The sequence below is a fragment of the Xyrauchen texanus genome, chromosome 40 (assembly GCF_025860055.1).
Source record: "Xyrauchen texanus isolate HMW12.3.18 chromosome 40, RBS_HiC_50CHRs, whole genome shotgun sequence".
NCBI classification, from domain to species: Eukaryota; Metazoa; Chordata; class Actinopteri; order Cypriniformes; family Catostomidae; genus Xyrauchen; species Xyrauchen texanus.
In genome coordinates this window covers 20,735,655-20,752,865 of record NC_068315.1, presented here as the reverse complement: position 1 = coordinate 20,752,865, position 17,211 = coordinate 20,735,655, and the positions used below count along the sequence as shown (strand labels likewise).

The following is a 17,211-nucleotide window of genomic DNA, read 5'->3' as shown; positions in this document are numbered from 1 at the left end:
TATATATATATATATATATATATATATCACACTCACCTAAAGGATTATTAGGAACACCATACTAATACTGTGTTAGACCCCTTTCACCTTCAGAACTGCCTTAATTCTACGTGGCATTGATTCAACAAGGTGCTGAAAGCATTCTTTAGAAATGTTGGCCCATATTGATAGGATAGCATCTTGCAGTTTATGGAGATTTGTGGGATGCACATCCAGGGCACAAAGCTCCTGTTCCACCACATCCCAAAGATGCTCTATTGGGTTGAGATCTGGTGACTGTGGGGGCCATTTTAGTACAGTGAACTCATTGTCATGTTCAAGAAACCAATTTGAAATGATTCAAGCTTTGTGACATGGTGCATTATCCTGCTGGAAGTAGCCATCAGAGGATGGGTACATGGTGGCCATAAAGGGATGGACATGGTCAGAAACAATGCTCAGGTAGGCCGTGGCATTTAAACGATGCCCAATTGGCACTAAGGGGCCTAAAGTGTGCCAAGAAAACATCCCCCACACCATTACACCACCACCACCAGCCTGCACAGTGGTAACAAGGCATGATGGATCCATGTTCTCATTCTGTTTACGCCAAATTCTGACTCTACCATCTGAATGTCTCAACAGAAATCGAGACTCATCAGACCAGGCAACATTTTTCCAGTCTTCAACTGTCCAATTTTGGTGAGCTCTTGCAAATTGTAGCCTCTTTTTCCTATTTGTAGTGGAGATGAGTGGCACCCGGTGGGGTCTTCTGCTGTTGTAGCCCATCCGCCTCAAGGTTGTGCGTGTTGTGGCTTCACAAATGCTTTGCTGCATACCTCGGTTGTAACGAGTGGTTATTTCAGGCAAAGTTGCTCTTCTATCAGCTTGAATCAGTCGGCCCATTCTCCTCTGACCTCTAGCATCAACAAGGCATTTTCGCCCACAGGACTGCCGCATACTGGATGTTTTTCCCTTTTCACACCATTCTTTGTAAACCCTAGAAATGGTTGTGCGTGAAAATCCCAGTAACTGAGCAGATTGTGAAATACTCAGACCGGCCTGTCTGGCACCAACAAACATGCCACGCTCAAAATTGCTTAAATCACCTTTCTTTCCCATTCTGACATTCAGTTTGGAGTTCAGGAGATTGTCTTGACCAGGACCACACCCCTAAATGCATTGAAGCAACTGCCATGTGATTGGTTGATTAGATAATTGCATTAATGAGAAATTGAACAGGTGTTCCTAATAATCCTTTAGGTGAGTGTATATATAAAATGCATCAGTCTATAAACCTATTTTTAGAATTTCTAAAGACATAGATTATATAGAGCTAAATTATATAGAGGCCAGTGGTTATTTCTCACTGGTACTTTTGCAGAGAACTATAGTACTCAGCTAGGACTTTCCATGCTTTGAGGGCCATGAAACCATCTGGAGGGTTCTGCCCACTTCGGGTGAGGCTTCGCATTTTGGTACCTGAGATGAACTCAAATTCATCGTGTCTGAAAAACAGAAATGCAGTTTACTTCAAGTTCAGGCAATGAATGTTTGTCAAATTGTATTGTATATACAATAATACCAACATTTCTTTGCGGTCATAAGGGCTAAAAATTTAATATTTTCACACCTTTCCTTGTCGTAAAAATCCATGGCCTTCTTAACTTTGTTGTATGCAGCAACTATGAATGGAATAATCTCTAGAGAAGTGAGGCCTGGTGCCATGGTCAATACTTTTCCACCGTGTGTGGGCTCGTACAGGTCCTGCTTTGTCTCCGGGTGGGGCATACCTGCTGGGTCTCGTCCTACAATGTAAAAGTTGGCCCCAGCAATCATCCGGGCACGACAATGCCACTGTACCTGTGAGGGGAATGCAGATTATTTATCAACAATCTCACTGGTTTAGAATTGGTTTGACTCACAAATGTTTTGTATTACAAAAAGCTTCAAAAGAAAAAGTGCTTTAAAAGTTAAGCGATAGTTCACCCAGAAATGAACATTCTCTCATCATTTACTTGCCCTCATGCCATCCCAGATGTGTAGGACGTTCTTCTGCTGAACAAATTTTTCTTAGAAGAACTTCTCAGCTCTGTAGGTCCTCACAATGTAAGTGAATTTTTATCAAAACTTTAAGTTCCAAAAAGCATATAAAGGCAGTATAAAAGTAATCCACACTCTTCTGGTTGTCTTCTGAAGCGATCTAACTGGTTTTGTGTTTGAACAGGCCAAATTATAACTCCATTTTCATGATAAATGTTGACATCACCAGTCTCCTTGGCGATCATGATTTCAAGCTTGATTATAATTCCTATCATCATCTAGCACTTTGTGTATGCGTCAAGCACTAGAAAATGTAATCGACCTGCAAATCATTTTTGTACCTAGAGATTGCAATGGCAAGATTTATATTATATTTTGATTTATTCTCACACAAAATCAATTAGATTAGGAGTCGTATGGATTGCTTTTATGCTGCATTTATATGCTTTTTGGAGCTTCAAAGTTTTGGTCACCATTCACTTGCATTGTGAGGACGTACATAGCCAAGAAAAAAAATCTTTGTTTGTGTTCGGCAGAAAAAAAAATGTCCTACACTTGAGTAAATGATGAGAGAATTTTCCTTTTTGGGTGAACTATTCCTTGCACCAAACGGAATATATTAGTGGAAAGTCATAATTTTTGCAATTCCTTTTGGTGCCGTTAGAGTTTCCAAAATTACACACTTCACCTTTAAGAATGGCTTTCTGTTCACAACACTGCCTCTAATTTGATTTAGTGTAACATGTTTAGCAAGAGTCTGACCTCTGTAGGCCCGGCATACATCATAGGTGATGGGAAAATGACCACAATAGTGCTTGCCGGATCCAGCACCCCCTCTTCCAGCACAGCAGCATGCTGTTTCATGCGCCAGTCCAGTGGCACATCGTCCTCTTTGGTCCAGCCTCCCAGAGGGTGCAGAAGCAGCACAGGGTTCTTGTAGCCTCGCTCTAGCAGGCGGCGCTTGGTGTCCTGCATGAGGAGAGCATGGCCGTTGTGCACAGGATTACGCAGCTGGAAGGCAAAGACGGCATCTGCGGGAAAGATATACCACTAATGTTTGCTTCATTTTAAATGTAGCTAAATTTGAGGTAATTTAGTCAAACTTATTTTGGGATGTTGTTACATTTCAATTAGCATTTATGCATTTAGTTCCAACACATTTATTATAGGATTATAAAAGCTTTATAAATCTGATTCTTGAAAATGACTGAATGTTTCATTAGAACAACAGTATGTTTTTGTTTTGTGTCTTGCAGTGTTTGCCTTATTACCATCGATTCCAGGTGAAGTTATTTCATGTTTCACTTCCACAACTTTCATTTTTCACCAGCTCTCATTTCTTTAAATTTCTGTCTTAGCTCCCGAGGAGTGAGCCGGTACTGGTCAAGACCATCATTCCACCTAATTCGCTCAATCACCTCCAAGTCTCCACCGGCCAGCCAATCACCACCCTGCATTACCATCTATACAAAGCAGAAAATCATATCATTGGCAATATATTAGCAAGAAAAAACATATGAAGATATGGACAGAAACTAAAGCAATGTCTATCATATGTGTCTTCTCACCTTGATGTGTGGATGTTGGGGGCATGTTGTCCCCCATTGCCTGGCACACCTCTCTTCCTTACGATGCTCATAAAACTCGGGGTTGCGCATGATTGCAACTTTGCGACCTTTGAATTCCAGGGCAAAATCAGCACAACTGTCAAGCCTCTCCTTGTCCTCCTTGGCAACGGGCAGCACGATGGGCACAGACATATTGATGGTCCCACCTAAAAACATAAAATGAGGTTATTTTGATGCTTAGGATTTAGAAGCTGTACAAAAACAGTTAAAATGGATAAATAGTGGCTTCAAAAAGTATTTGGACACTCTGGTTTTCAACAGTTTAACGTGTCAGTAGTTAATGTGATGAACTACACTACTGGAAGGACACCTGTGTGAACTTGAGGGGAACTGACACACATCCACTAAAAAAAAAAAATCATGTTAAGACCAGTTGATTAAAAAAAAATGACTAGTTCTGAGAATATGTCTGCTTTGTATCTAATGCAATGGCATGCAGTGCTGTACTAATTCATGTGTCTACCTGTGATAATTTTGTAAGACATGTTACATGTTAAATGTTATGTACTGTGGTCACGGGAGACATTTCGTTTCATTTCTTCCCCTGTATGCAATAGGAAACGACAATAAAAACCACTTGACTTCATGCATTGCAGACATTTCTAAGCGTGACTTAAGTGTCAAAAAGTGTCCAAAAATTTTTTGGTCCCAATATATATAGAAAAGCTTTACCCAAAGACTGAAAATATATAATATGATATCTGAATTCAAACTATGAGTTTGGAAATGTTCTAACCATCAAGTAAAGTTCCAAAGTGCAGAACTTGCAGGAATTCTCTCTCCCTCATGAATCCTCTAAGTGGAGTCGCCCATCCCTCAGCCAGAACCTGTACCCACTGCAAGTCTAGCTATAGGACCAGAGAGAGACAACCCTCAGGACTTGATAAGAACGATGATTTGATACAAAATAACAACTTGGATTAAACAGGGAATTGTCTTTAAGCAACAGGGTGATTCGTGGATTTTAAAAATAATGTAACTCAAAAGAACAGTTTCTAACCAATGAAATAATTTAGAGCTGAGTGCAAGTGAAAAAAAAAACATATTTGCTGTTAAAGTTTAATTTTTTTTATTTGACTTTTCCAGACGTGGAAAATCCCATTATTAAAATTATCTGGTATTGCCAAGTTTGCGGAAATGTATATTATGCAGTTGACTTTTCCTCCCAAAAAACAAGCTACAATGAAGCTCTCAGTTGACTGAACTGTCAAAATGTCTGTGGTGCAGCAGTAAGAAATCTGTTTGAAGGGCTGCATTACCTCTGTGATGGTGACCGTTGGGAGTGTCTCAGCATCACTCAGCACCAGGTCCAGCTTGTTTTCAGGAACAAAGAGCTCATTCACTTCCTCTGCCACACCCGTTGGCACAATATCCTGTTATAAACAAATCATCTTGTCAGTGATTGTCTATAAGTTACACCTCTCTTCTGAAATCTGCCAATTTGCAGCACTTTCTTGCATGATCATATGGATTACTGGCAAAACACAAGGATCCATTTGATGAGCAGAACTGAAACACTGGCCCACCTGTTCCTTCAAGAGCTCCACTAGTTGCGGAATGCAGTCATTAACAGTGAGCTCTCCTGTCTTTAACACAAGCTCAGGGGATTCAGGTTTCTCATAGTCAGAGTCTATTCCTGTAAAACCTATGCAATTTAAAACATAAGAGTGAAACTTTTTCTAAATATGAGTATCTATTAAACATATATGCTCTTATGTAAATCACATTACTGGCATTTGTTTTATGATGGCTCTCAATTCTTAAGTCCAAAAAAAGGTTGAGTTGAAGAAAGTCATTTGAAAAGTACATTTTTACCAAAAAGTGTAAACTGTGGTACAAGTATCCCAACCTGCCCAACACTGACATTAATAGTGGCTTTGTTTTGGGGCATTATTTTTGCAGTTCAGCTTGGTGATGCTAGTGGAACAGAAAATACACACTTAACTTTTAACATTGGGACAAAAAATAAAAACAGCAAAGTCACACAAATTCCATATCAAAATACCTTTAATCTCTCCAGCACGGGCCTTTTTATAAAGTCCTTTCACATCTCTATTCTCACATACATCCAGAGGTGCATTTACAAACACCTCAAAGAACGGCAGACCTGCTTTCTCATGGATCTTCCTGGCCTCGTTTCGATCCTGTTTTGATTTAGTGCACATACAACTATTGACTCAACCCATCATGTTTCAGAAAGTCTTGGAAAATATTATGTCATTTGGGAACCTCTGTGGTCTCACAATTTCATTATACCTTAGTAAATGGTGAAATGAAACTAGTAATGCAAACCAGTCCGGCATCTGCAAACATCCTGGCCACTTCTGCAATACGTCGGACATTCTCTTCCCTGTCAGCTGCAGTGAAGCCCAGGTTTTTGTTCAAACCATGTCGGATATTGTCACCGTCAAGTGAGTAGCAGGGAATTGCATGTGAAACCAGATATTCCTCCAAAGCGAATCCAATAGTCGTTTTTCCTGCACCAGACAGCCCTGTAGGAAACATCCTCATTAACATCATCAAAATGGTTTTGATGAACTAAATTGAATTCAGATTAAGGAATAGTGCACCCAAATATTATTATGATTTTTATTTTTTATCAATCTCCACTTTCTCGTTTTTTGGCGATTCACATTCTTCATGTATATCGCCACATACTGGGTAGGGAAGATAATTTAGAGTAAAAAATGATGATTGATCTGTTTCTCACACACACACCTATCATATTGCTTTTGAAGACATCGATTAAACCACTGGAGTCTTATGGATTACTTTTATTATGCCTTTATGTGCTTTTTGGAGATTCAAAACTATGGTACCCATTCACTTGCATTGTGAGGACCTACAGAGGTGGGATGGCATGAGGGTTAGTAAATGATGAGAATTTTCATTTTTGGGTAAACTATCCTTTTAAGTTGTACTATTAAATTTTCTCCTTCACGTTTAACTGTAAGAAATTCTCACCTGTCAGCCAAACAGTACAGCCACGAAAGCCACCTCTGGTACCAACCACTTGACCACGCTTGATTCTACTCACATGGTGAGCTTGGTACACAACATCAGTTGCTCTCTGCAGGTCCTGCAAACAAGAAAAGGTAGACATACAAGATATACCTGATTTAAAGGTAAGTATACACAGAGGAACAGTTGCGCAAATTGCACAGTCAGAGCATAAAAGGTAGGCCTGCAGCTGGTTGTAAGGAACCCCTTAAGTTAAGTAAACCCTAAATGACAATAGCCTTACAGTTACATCTAAGGATTTTCGTAATTTACAGATTTGTTTTATTTATTTTTTTTACAACTGGGTACCATATCTCTTAACATTTCTACCTTAACTGAATAAGATAATGACATTGTGTTGCTATAGGGACAGAGGATCGGATTGAGAAAGTGTTTAACTTTATCTCCACATTTGTCCGATGACTAAGAGTGGCATGTTACGGACAGAATTAAAATACAGAACGCATTCTTTGGAATGCACAATTCTGCTCTAGTGGTTTATATTCATGTGTATCTGACTACGTCATCAGTATTGAGAACAGAGTGACTTCTGAGAAAGGATTGAGGAAACAAACAGGGCTATTCATACAGGTTCATGGACGGGTGGCCTGCTGAAGCTGGAACAGGGCCATAAATCTCTTTTTCTCTCGGCAGCCCCCAGGCTCAGTGGATACACACAAAATCCCATCTTGATTCAGTGACCCTGAGGTTTTTTAATTCCCATAGGTACACAATCTCCTTGATACAGGACATGCAATATCCTGGCTTCATTAGGAACTAACTTACGAACAACAATCTTATATGAGATTTGTTTGGATACTTAACTAGATTCAGAAGGCAGACTTTCTCTAGAAGAGTGTTACTGAGAATAAACTGGAATCACATATTGGTGTTACTTCAGCATTGAAAGTACTTATAGAAAGTAAAGTATCATTAAAACATTTTTCACACTCACTTTTTGTTGTCTCTTATTTAATTTTGAAAGGACTATTCCAGGTTCAATACAGTTTAAGCTCAATCGACAGCATTTGTGGCATAATGTTGATACCACAAAAATGTATTTTGATTTGTTCCTCCTTTTCTTTTCGGTGGCAGAGGACAAGTCTCAGTTGCCTCTGCTTCTGAGACAGTCAATCCATGCATCTTATCACGTGGCTCGTTGTGCATGATACTGCAGAGACTCGGCATGTGGAGGTTAATGCTACTCTCCGCAGTCCTTGTACAACTTACCACACACCCCATTGAGAGCGAGAACCACTAATCGCAACCACAAGGAGGTTACCACATGTGACTCTACCCTCCCTAGCAACCGGGCCAATTTGGTTGCTTAGGAGACCTTCCTACTCAGGCCCCCGTGTCCCTCCTTTTCTTAAAAAAAGCAAAGGGGGCCTGGGTAGCTCAGCGAGTACTGACGTTGACTACCACCCCTGGAGTCATGAGTTCGAATCTAAGGCGTGCTGAGAGACTCCAGCCAGGTCTCCTAAGCAACCAAATTGGCCCGGTTGCTAGTGAGGGTAAAGTCAGATGTGGTAACCTCCCCGTGTTCACTATAACGTGGTTCTCGCTCTCAGTGGTTCACATGGTGAGTTATGCGTGGATGCCACACCCTCAACAAGGCAAAAGTTGATACGTGATAAGATGCACGATTGACGGTCTCAGATTCGGAGGCAACTGAGATTCGTCCTCCAACACCCCAATTAAGCTGAGTCACTACGCCACTACAAGGACTTAGAGTGCATTGGGAATTGGGTATTCCAAATTTGGGAGAAAAAGGGGAGGGGAAAAAAAATTCAAAAATCTGGGTTACAGTGAGGCACTTACAATGGAAGTAAATGGGGGCCAATTTTTGAATGTTAAAATATTCACTGTTTCAGAAGTATAGCCACAATATGCATTCAAACATGATTTCAGTGTGACAAAATTGCTTACTAAACTTTTCTGTGTAAATGTCAATTCACTTCCATAGTAAGTGTCTCACTGTAACCTCAAATCTTGCTTTTTTTAAGAAGTAAAAATACATTTTTGTGGTAATCAACAATATGACACAAATGCTGTCGAATGAGCTTAACTTGTACTGAATCTGGAATATTCCTTTAATGATGCTCTTTACTGACACTTTTGTTGACTTGATTAGTATGTAATTTTAGGAATTTTTTTTGGTGCGGTGCCAAAACTGTGTATATATTATCATAGACATCCTTTCCACATAATAAATGTTTAATTTATTGAATTAAATATCTATATATATTTATATATTATTATTATTATTATTATTATTATTATTATGGATTTTCAGAGTTTAATATTGAGCTGGATCTGGGACAAGGCTAAAACATTAACATGTATACATAAAAGTCATTAAAAAGTACCATATATAAATTATTAAGGCCAGGTGAAAAGTTGTAAAGTGCTAATCTGCCTAAACCTTCATATGACAAAAAGTAAAAGAAAAAAGAAAAAGTTGGGACATAAAAGTGCCTGAAGTTGAAGAAATGTTAAAACCTATTAACATTTACATAATCAGCACACCAGAAACATTATCAAACACTTCTGTTCGCTTGGAGCAGCGGTCACACCATATTTATCCTAGTTCCTTGAACTGATCAGAAAACTCCAGCAACTATTCTTTACTTGGCTGTTGCATAGGCTAAATGTAACATTTTCATAACAAACAGTTTTTAAAAGAAATACATTGTGTAAACGCAGTAAATGCGACGGATGGCATTATTTGTGATACAAACGACGAGTCCATATTCTCTTTTAAATCTGGTGACATTCCGCAATTGGTGTGCGATGCAACATTTTATAGCTCAATGAGAAAAAAGCCGAATATGTGCAAACGTACCGTTTTCTGCTTTTTCATCCCAGACATAATGCCACAAGGCTGTCCGACTCTTTCTCGAGACGTAAGCCTTTATAAATTTAGGCAAAGAGAAAGTAAAGTTTGTTGAAGTTAGAAGGTTTTAGACACGTAATACTCAGCGCTCTTCCTAAAATCCTCCTCCAACCATCTTCAGAGTCCCGCGTAGCGTGCCAACGTCACAATCATAACACATGCGAGACTGAAACTTACATTGAGAGAAAACTGCTATGTGTCATACAAATTGGTGTATAAATTGATATTTAGTTTTTAAAATCTTATTTTAAAATCTTTTGAACTTATACTGGGCAAATACAAGGCTACACAATAAAAATAAATGATCTGTGAACCATAGTGCTCACATTATATAAACGACATAGAATCGAATCTTAAAGGGATAGTTCACGCAAAAAAAATCATCACATTTTTGCCTCAAAATCATTTACTCACCCTCATTCGTCACCCGGTCCCTTTTCAGGCTAATTAAGCCTCTGAGAGGGATAAAGGCCGATTACGGACAGTGGTGTGATGAGAGAGATATAGTTTACATTTTTTTATGTCAGTCATGTGTGTTTGTCTTTTGCTTCAGTTTTATTTTAAACTATTATTTATTTTATCAAGCCGGTTCTCGCCTCCTCCTTTCCATTGAACTGCGTTACATATTATTTTTTTTATTATATCCTTTGTGTAACAAAGTGACATTTCTGAATCATGAGATCTCCACTGAAAACCTTGAAAAGTTGACTACTCAACTGATTGAGTAAATTAATTGTGTCTCCTAAATCTGTGTGATTAAGTTAATTTAACTTGGTGTTCATGTGGAATAATCTTACTTATTTAAGTTAAGGTAACTAGAAGCAAGTAGACTTGCCTCAGATTTGATACTTAAATATTGTTGTTTCTACTTAATTTGAGTTGAATTTACTTAAATAAAGAACATATAATAACACAGCTCAAATAAAAGAAGATTATAACTGATTCTAGGTCAATCATTAACTTATTTCTCCACAGAAATGCATATACTTAAATTTTTACATTTACATTTATGCATTTGGCAGACGCTTTTATCAAAAGCGACTTACAGTGCACTTATTACAGGGACAACCCCCCAGAGCAACCTGGAGTTAAGTGCCTTGCTCCCCTCGCCCCGTGAGGATCGAACCAGCAACCTTCTGATTAACAGTTATGTGCTTTAGCCACTACACCACCACCACTCCAGTTACTTCAGTTGCACATGCACAAGGATAACTGAAATAAGATTTTAAGGGGTTTAACTTGATCTAAGGGGACACAGATCACCCTTATGGTGTCATCACACAAAACAACTATTTGCAACAAAACAACAAATAAATCTATAAAGAGCTAAAACCTCTATAAACTATTTAATTGCCCCCATAAGTTCCCTCTGAAACAATAAAAAAAATTCAAATTTATTAATATCAATAATAATCAAATAATTTGGGGTATTCCTTCTTGCCTCAATTATGTACTCAATCATGAGTTATTAACATAAAATCTTTTTTTATTTTTAAGATAAATGAGTTCAAGAAACATAGGTATTTGTGTTGAGACTTAATATTTAATTAAGACAACTTGATTTTTCAGGTAATGACAACATTATGGTCTTTCCTTCAATAGCAAGATACATTTTTTTGAAAATCAATTTTTACAAAAACTAGAATACATTTTGGTTATTGATAAAAGTGATATATTTGGAAAATGCACAGAGCAATGAAAATAAATATTCTTTAAATTACTTCCAATAAAAAGAAAATAATATATTTAGCACCTTACAACAACATTTCTCTTGAGTACTTTGGCAAATAAAACAAGTTTAGGAAGAAAGTGGAATTCCTACACAAGAAAACAAAAACAGAACTCTTTAAACACAAATGCGCTCTATATATGTAATTTGGTAAGCTGTCAAATAAATAAAATAATAAATTGGACCTCTAATTATAAAAGAAAAAAAAAAAAATTCCTGAAGAGAATCAAAAGTATAATGCACCTCAAAAACTAAAAAAAAAAATTACACATTTCACAAAGCATTTCACAAGCACACAGTGATTGTCCCTGAAATCCCTAATTTTATAACCTGACTCACAGCTCAGTATTCCTGAGGTTTGATTGAGGCACGTCACATTCCTTATTAAAATCACAGCCATGAAGGAGCTCTGAGTAATGCTTTATGACTGTTTCATATAATGGAGCAGAGTGGTGAATATTGGGAAAATTAATGGGCTTCTCATTGAGAAACAACTGTACTCGGAGTCCTTCAGTGCAATCATACAGGACAAAGACTAGGTTTGCAGCATAAGGTACAATCTGACTGGTGCGGAACTTGCGGTTGTGCTGCAATGAGAAGTTCTCCGCTGTCAGAGGTTTTTCATCCTTAAAAAAGCCCATCAGAGAGAGGAGAGGCAGCAAGGTCTCACCATGACCAACCTGGATGGTGGCAGTTTTTTCTACATCACCGAAACTGGTGGATTTCAAAAGCGATTACACACTGTTATATTTCATATGAAATTCAAAAGAGATTACACACTGTTATATTTCATATGAAATTCAAAAGAGATTACACACTGTTATATTTCATATGAAATCCAACAATCCAGACAATGGTAGCAAAGAAATTAACAAACAACACTGAACATACTACCTGTATATACTATATACATTTTCAACAACCTTACTTTTTTTAAGTAAAGCAATCCTCAATTAGAGACAGGCATGTTCGGTGGAGTTTTTGTTTTTTGGGGGAGGGGAGGGGGAGGTGGAGGGGTGGAAATACACCTTAAAGACACTTCTAAAGCTCCTAACCTGTAGTCATAGGCAGCCTTATCAAGACGCTTGAATATATCATGAAAGAGAGGACAGCTGGATTTACGGTTGATGTCATGTCCATATCCCCTCTTCCAGTACTGTTTCAGGTCATTTTTGTACTCCAGCACCTGACAAGGGGCCAAAAACACATTACTGAAACAGAGAATAAACATAGCTTTCCATTATCATTTACCAAGATATTTATATTAAAGAAACTCAGGAGACAATCTAGAATTACACTTTATGCTCCATAAACATGATCATGAAGATTTTATGAGCGTTATGATATAAACTAATCATTATGTCCTAAACTGCAATGGTTGTAATTACAACAGTATTGAAGAGGTAATAAATGCTGCATTAAATATCAATTATATGTAATTGACCTGACATGTAGAATTATCCTTGGAATCTTTATAATATTTATTGGAATCTACTGGAAATTACCAAATTCCAAACAAGATACATACTTGAGCATCTGACTCATCCAGCAGATTACACCAGGGTGAATTCTCAGACTTGATGGCAAACTCATAGGAGCACAAAAAGAAAGCTGCCTCCGCCATATCTTACAATGAAATAAAATACTATTGTTAAGCATTTTTATTGATTATTGAATAGGCATCATATTAACATGTGGTATTTTGTTTTATTATGCTGTAATTACCTGGGGTGATTTGATTGTATGGAATCTGAAGGCGGTTGGCTATTTTCTTCCGTACTACATCCATCTCAACAGAGGACTTGAAACGATTTACCTCATTCAATGCTGTTTTGTTGTTTTCAACACTTTCAACAAATCTCTCACAATGATCAAAAAATCTCATCAACGAATCATCCACATATTGTTTGTAATCCATATCTGCAAAGAAAAGAATTTGATTCTTTTTTCAAGGGCCAATACTTAAACCATAAAGATTATACAGATAGAACACCACTACAATAGACAATATATAGCTGATTTGTTGCAGTGAAATCCCTCATTGTCTTCAAATTAGGGATGGGAATTTCGAGTAATTTTGTAGTCGAGTACACTAACAAAAAAAAAAAAAAACAAAAAAAAAAGAGTAATCGATTGCTTAGTTGAACTTTCAACCTTTGAACCAGTTAATTATGTGGATGTTTTTGTTGCATAAACAACATCTAGAGTCAAAAATAACATTAGCACTCATACATAGAAACGTTTAGGTGAGAGAAGCTGTTTCATTGTCGCCCAAGCAGGCAAAGGCACAAAGGAAAATCAAATTGCAATATTCAAGTAGTGTTTTTCTAGTCAAACATTTAAAGCTGAATGAGTACTCGATTAACCCATTACTCCTACATCCCTAGATAGGGAACAAATCATGGTAAATCTAGTTATCTGCCATTGTTAATTATGAAGATGGGGCTCAAAGGTATTTAAGGTATTTTTATTACACCAAAGAAATTAATAAATATTAAATGTTTACTAAATAAATGTTTTTGTAATCTGATCTGAAATAGCATATGTTGCATGGGTGGTAAATGTGTTTGGCAATAAATATGAACCACAACATCCATAAAACTTTTGTCCTAGCAGCATCATTCAAACAACGGATAGGCATTTCAAGTAATTTAGTAGTAATTCAAGTAATCAATCTTCAACTTTTGAACCTGATTTTCTTGTGAAAAAGATGAGTACTATGCATAAACAACATCTAGATTCAAAAATGACAAAAAGTCTTTAAACTTTAAATAATGGCAGAATCATGTTGTAGAAACATCTCAAGGATGATCAGTGGAAACAGGATGCACCTGTTTTTTTATTTTTAATACATTTGCAAAGATTTCAAACAAACTTCATTCACGTTGTCATTATGGGTTATTGCTTGTAGAATTTTGAGGAAAAATAATTAATTTAATCCATTTTGGAATAAGGCTGTAACATAACAAAATGTGGAAAAAGTGAAGCACTGTGAATAATTTCCGGACGCACTGTATATGTTCAAGAACAAAGAAAGTACACCAGGTCACACTGACTACAATAAAATGGCATATCAAACAGAACAATGTGTAAACCGCATTTAATTATTGATGTCCCTGCCATGTTGGTAATTATGACGTTCATAGAATTCTGAGTTTACAATTTAAAATGATGGTAATTCCCAACATGTTGTGCATAACTGCGTCCGAATATCCATACTTTCCTAATATATACTGTAGTATGCCAAAAACAGTATGTCCAAATCCTCAATATTCATAAAACAGTAACCAAAAAATACCCAGATGGCCTACTATATTCGGTGAGACTCAAAAGTGCGAATCGACCCAAGTATAGGTCTCTGCAGAACAGTAATGGGTGTTTTCAAATCAGTAAGCATTTTTAAACCAGGATGGGTGTTACTAAACTATCCAATGGAAGTAGGGAATCTCAATGTAGTAATCAGTGAGGGGCCTGGGTAGCTTAGCGAGTATTGACTCGGACTACCACCCCTGGAGTCGCGAATTCGAATCCAGGGTGTGCTGAGTGACTCCAGCCAGATCTCCTAAGCAACCAATTGGCCCGGTTGCAAGGGAGGTTACAGTCACATGGGGTAACCTCCTCGTGGTCATGATTAAGGGTTCTCACTCTCAATTGGGCACATGGTAAGTTGTGCAGAGAGAAGCATGAGTCTCCACATGCTGTGAGTCTACGCTGTGTCATGCACAAGGAGTCAAGTGATAAAATGCACGTATTGAATGTCTCAGAAGCGGAGGCAACTGAGACTTGTCTTCCGCCATTCGAATTGATGTAAGTAACCGCACCACCAAGAGGACCTACTAAGAGGACCACCAAGAGGACCTAGTGGATTTGGGCATTCCAAATTGGGATAAAATTGATACAAACATTTTTTTTAGTAATCAGTGGCTGTTTCCAATCCAGAATGGCCGTTTCTAAACTATCCAATGAAAGCAGGGAATCTCAAAGGTTTCAAAACACCCACTGATTGGGAAAAGCCCATTTGTGTTCAGCAGAGACATAAGTCTAAATCGACTGGACACTTTACCATCCCATAATCCCTTGGGCGCTGAGGCGATGCACATTCAATACACTGGATTTAAAGAACAGCGGAGAACGACGAGTCAAATGGCTCTTTTCAACTTTAAGTGCTATATCTACCAATAAGATTGACCCTTTTTTACCAAAATCAGAGCAGATTATTTCCACCTGTTGTTGTTCTTACGTCACATATTCAGGTTACGAGTCAATATACATCCCTGGATGAAATATGTCCAGAATCTATTCATACTCCTAAAGAACAGCTGTTTTACCATCTGAGAAGTGCGTCCTTCATCAAATACAGTACTTTGACAGTTCGCAATTTCGAACAAAGTGACTGAGATTGAAAATTGTCTGGTCATGTGATCCAAACATGGCAGCCCCCATGAGGGGGCCCTCTACATGTAGAATAAAACAACTAAATAAAACCACTGATACAACTGGCGTCTTCATTTCATGTGAGTGGTCATGATTTTATATATGCTTCAAAATTACAAATTAGCCCTTTAGGAGTAAAACTTTTTAATTATAAAAAATTACTGAGCACACCTTTAAAAAAAAGCTTAGATTTAGAGACAGTCCTTCCTCATTATAGCTTGCAGGCTAGACAATGCACACTGTAACCTACCCTGCACATCCCAGAGTCCGTGGAGACCCTCTTGGAAAGCGGTGATACTGTCAACACACCGGTGCTTGGAGCTGGTGATGAACTCAATGCGGTTGGCACGGAGGTTCTCCTCTGAAATCAAAGTTGGGAATAAATGTGCCAACCTCATGGCCAAATGCCTATGGTCATCTCGACCTTTCTCCACCAGTCTGCCGTCCATATCTTCAGTGTACCACATCTTCCATTTGTTTTTAATGTCATTGAGCCACAGCGCTGATCCTGACGCTTCAGACGCGACTAGATCAAAGAGACCCGCGATCTTTTTCACATTTTTGGTCGTCGGATAGCGAGTCCCGTGTCTTATCACCGAAACCAAGTGAATTGCATGGCAATCTGGAGACGGGGGGCCCAGCAGCGATCTGTTTACGAACAATATGTCATCTAAAAGATGTGGATTCACTTCCTCGTACCTGCCTTTTGTCCCGAAGTAATGTGCAATCCCCGGTATTGTTGATGGTCTTGCAAGTTTAGAGAATGACAAACGGACCATGGTAATGCTTACAGAAGTGATGATGAAGTTTATGAGCAAGTAATCTATTTTCATCTCTGGATGTTTTTGGATTTGCTATACCTTTTACACTGAAAATACCTGTAGATCGGAGGTAAAGTAATTCATTCAACTGTGCCATGCATGAATTAGCCGTGAAGCAAGCCTCAAAACTGAGCATTGTAAAACCTTCCGGGTCAAAATTCAACTCGCCGCTTCAGGTATCTTAATAAATCACTGATATTATGCCGAATGCTTGGGCTAATTGCTTGATTTAAAAAAAACAGTCATGTATGCGCTAAATGATCAATACAACCCTTCCTCCATCATGACAAAATATCCACTATACAGCGCTTCATTCAAGTTTTAAATTAATATTACCTTAGGCTAAAAAGTACATGATTTGAACACTTTAGTTTGAACACTCAGCACTTTCTTTAATACATTTATGTCACTATACACTGCAAATCATTCCTCATCCATGAGATTAATGCGCGTAGTGTCTAAAGGTTGATTTTGAGCCAATTTCATCTAATCATTTTTTTAAATGTTGCAAATTTTATGAAGCTAATGAAAATGATCAAATTTATTTTTAGACAAAATGCTTGTTTTGTAATTTGCGGCGAATTGGTTGAGGTGATTAAACAGAATAGTGTTTGTGGTCATATTTGTCTTACTCAAAGAACAGTGTAAAAGAGATGAGATTTCATACGTGATTTAAAAGCA

At 37.8% G+C, this 17,211-nt stretch overlaps 2 protein-coding genes across 2 annotated transcripts; both read right to left on the bottom strand.

Annotated features, from left to right (window-relative positions):
• Positions 1-1,341: 1,341 nt before the first annotated feature.
• On the bottom strand, positions 1,342-9,652 carry papss2b (3'-phosphoadenosine 5'-phosphosulfate synthase 2b). The gene is made up of 12 exons (XM_052112904.1): positions 9,496-9,652; positions 6,615-6,729; positions 5,907-6,142; positions 5,656-5,794; positions 5,177-5,295; positions 4,910-5,023; positions 4,387-4,498; positions 3,591-3,796; positions 3,350-3,485; positions 2,785-3,053; positions 1,613-1,842; positions 1,342-1,487 (listed from the first exon to the last, which is right to left on the bottom strand). The coding sequence occupies exons 1-12, from the start codon at positions 9,520-9,522 to the stop codon at positions 1,346-1,348; spliced, it is 1,845 nt and encodes a 614-aa protein (XP_051968864.1). The 5' UTR covers positions 9,523-9,652; the 3' UTR covers positions 1,342-1,345.
• Positions 9,653-11,110: 1,458 nt separating this feature from the next.
• Positions 11,111-16,638, bottom strand: minpp1b (multiple inositol-polyphosphate phosphatase 1b). The gene is made up of 5 exons (XM_052113066.1): positions 15,960-16,638; positions 13,001-13,195; positions 12,804-12,901; positions 12,331-12,461; positions 11,111-11,989 (listed from the first exon to the last, which is right to left on the bottom strand). The coding sequence occupies exons 1-5, from the start codon at positions 16,540-16,542 to the stop codon at positions 11,611-11,613; spliced, it is 1,386 nt and encodes a 461-aa protein (XP_051969026.1). The 5' UTR covers positions 16,543-16,638; the 3' UTR covers positions 11,111-11,610.
• Positions 16,639-17,211: the final 573 nt, after the last annotated feature.

Excerpts from the sequence above, each read along its gene's own strand:
- papss2b (XM_052112904.1), bottom strand. The coding sequence starts at position 9,522 with ATGTCTGGGATGAAAAAGCAGAAAACG. Across the intron at positions 5,024-5,176 it reads TGGAGCTCTTGAAGGAACAG|GATATTGTGCCAACGGGTGT; the intron begins GTGGGCCAGTGT and ends TGTTTATAACAG. Across the intron at positions 3,797-4,386 it reads CTTTGGAACTTTACTTGATG|GTGGGACCATCAATATGTCT; the intron begins GTTAGAACATTT and ends TTATGTTTTTAG.
- minpp1b (XM_052113066.1), bottom strand. The coding sequence starts at position 16,542 with ATGAAAATAGATTACTTGCTCATAAACTTCATCATCACTTCTGTAAGC. Across the intron at positions 12,902-13,000 it reads ATACAATCAAATCACCCCAG|ATATGGCGGAGGCAGCTTTC; the intron begins GTAATTACAGCA and ends TTTCATTGTAAG. Across the intron at positions 12,462-12,803 it reads TGGATGAGTCAGATGCTCAA|GTGCTGGAGTACAAAAATGA; the intron begins GTATGTATCTTG and ends GCCCCTTGTCAG.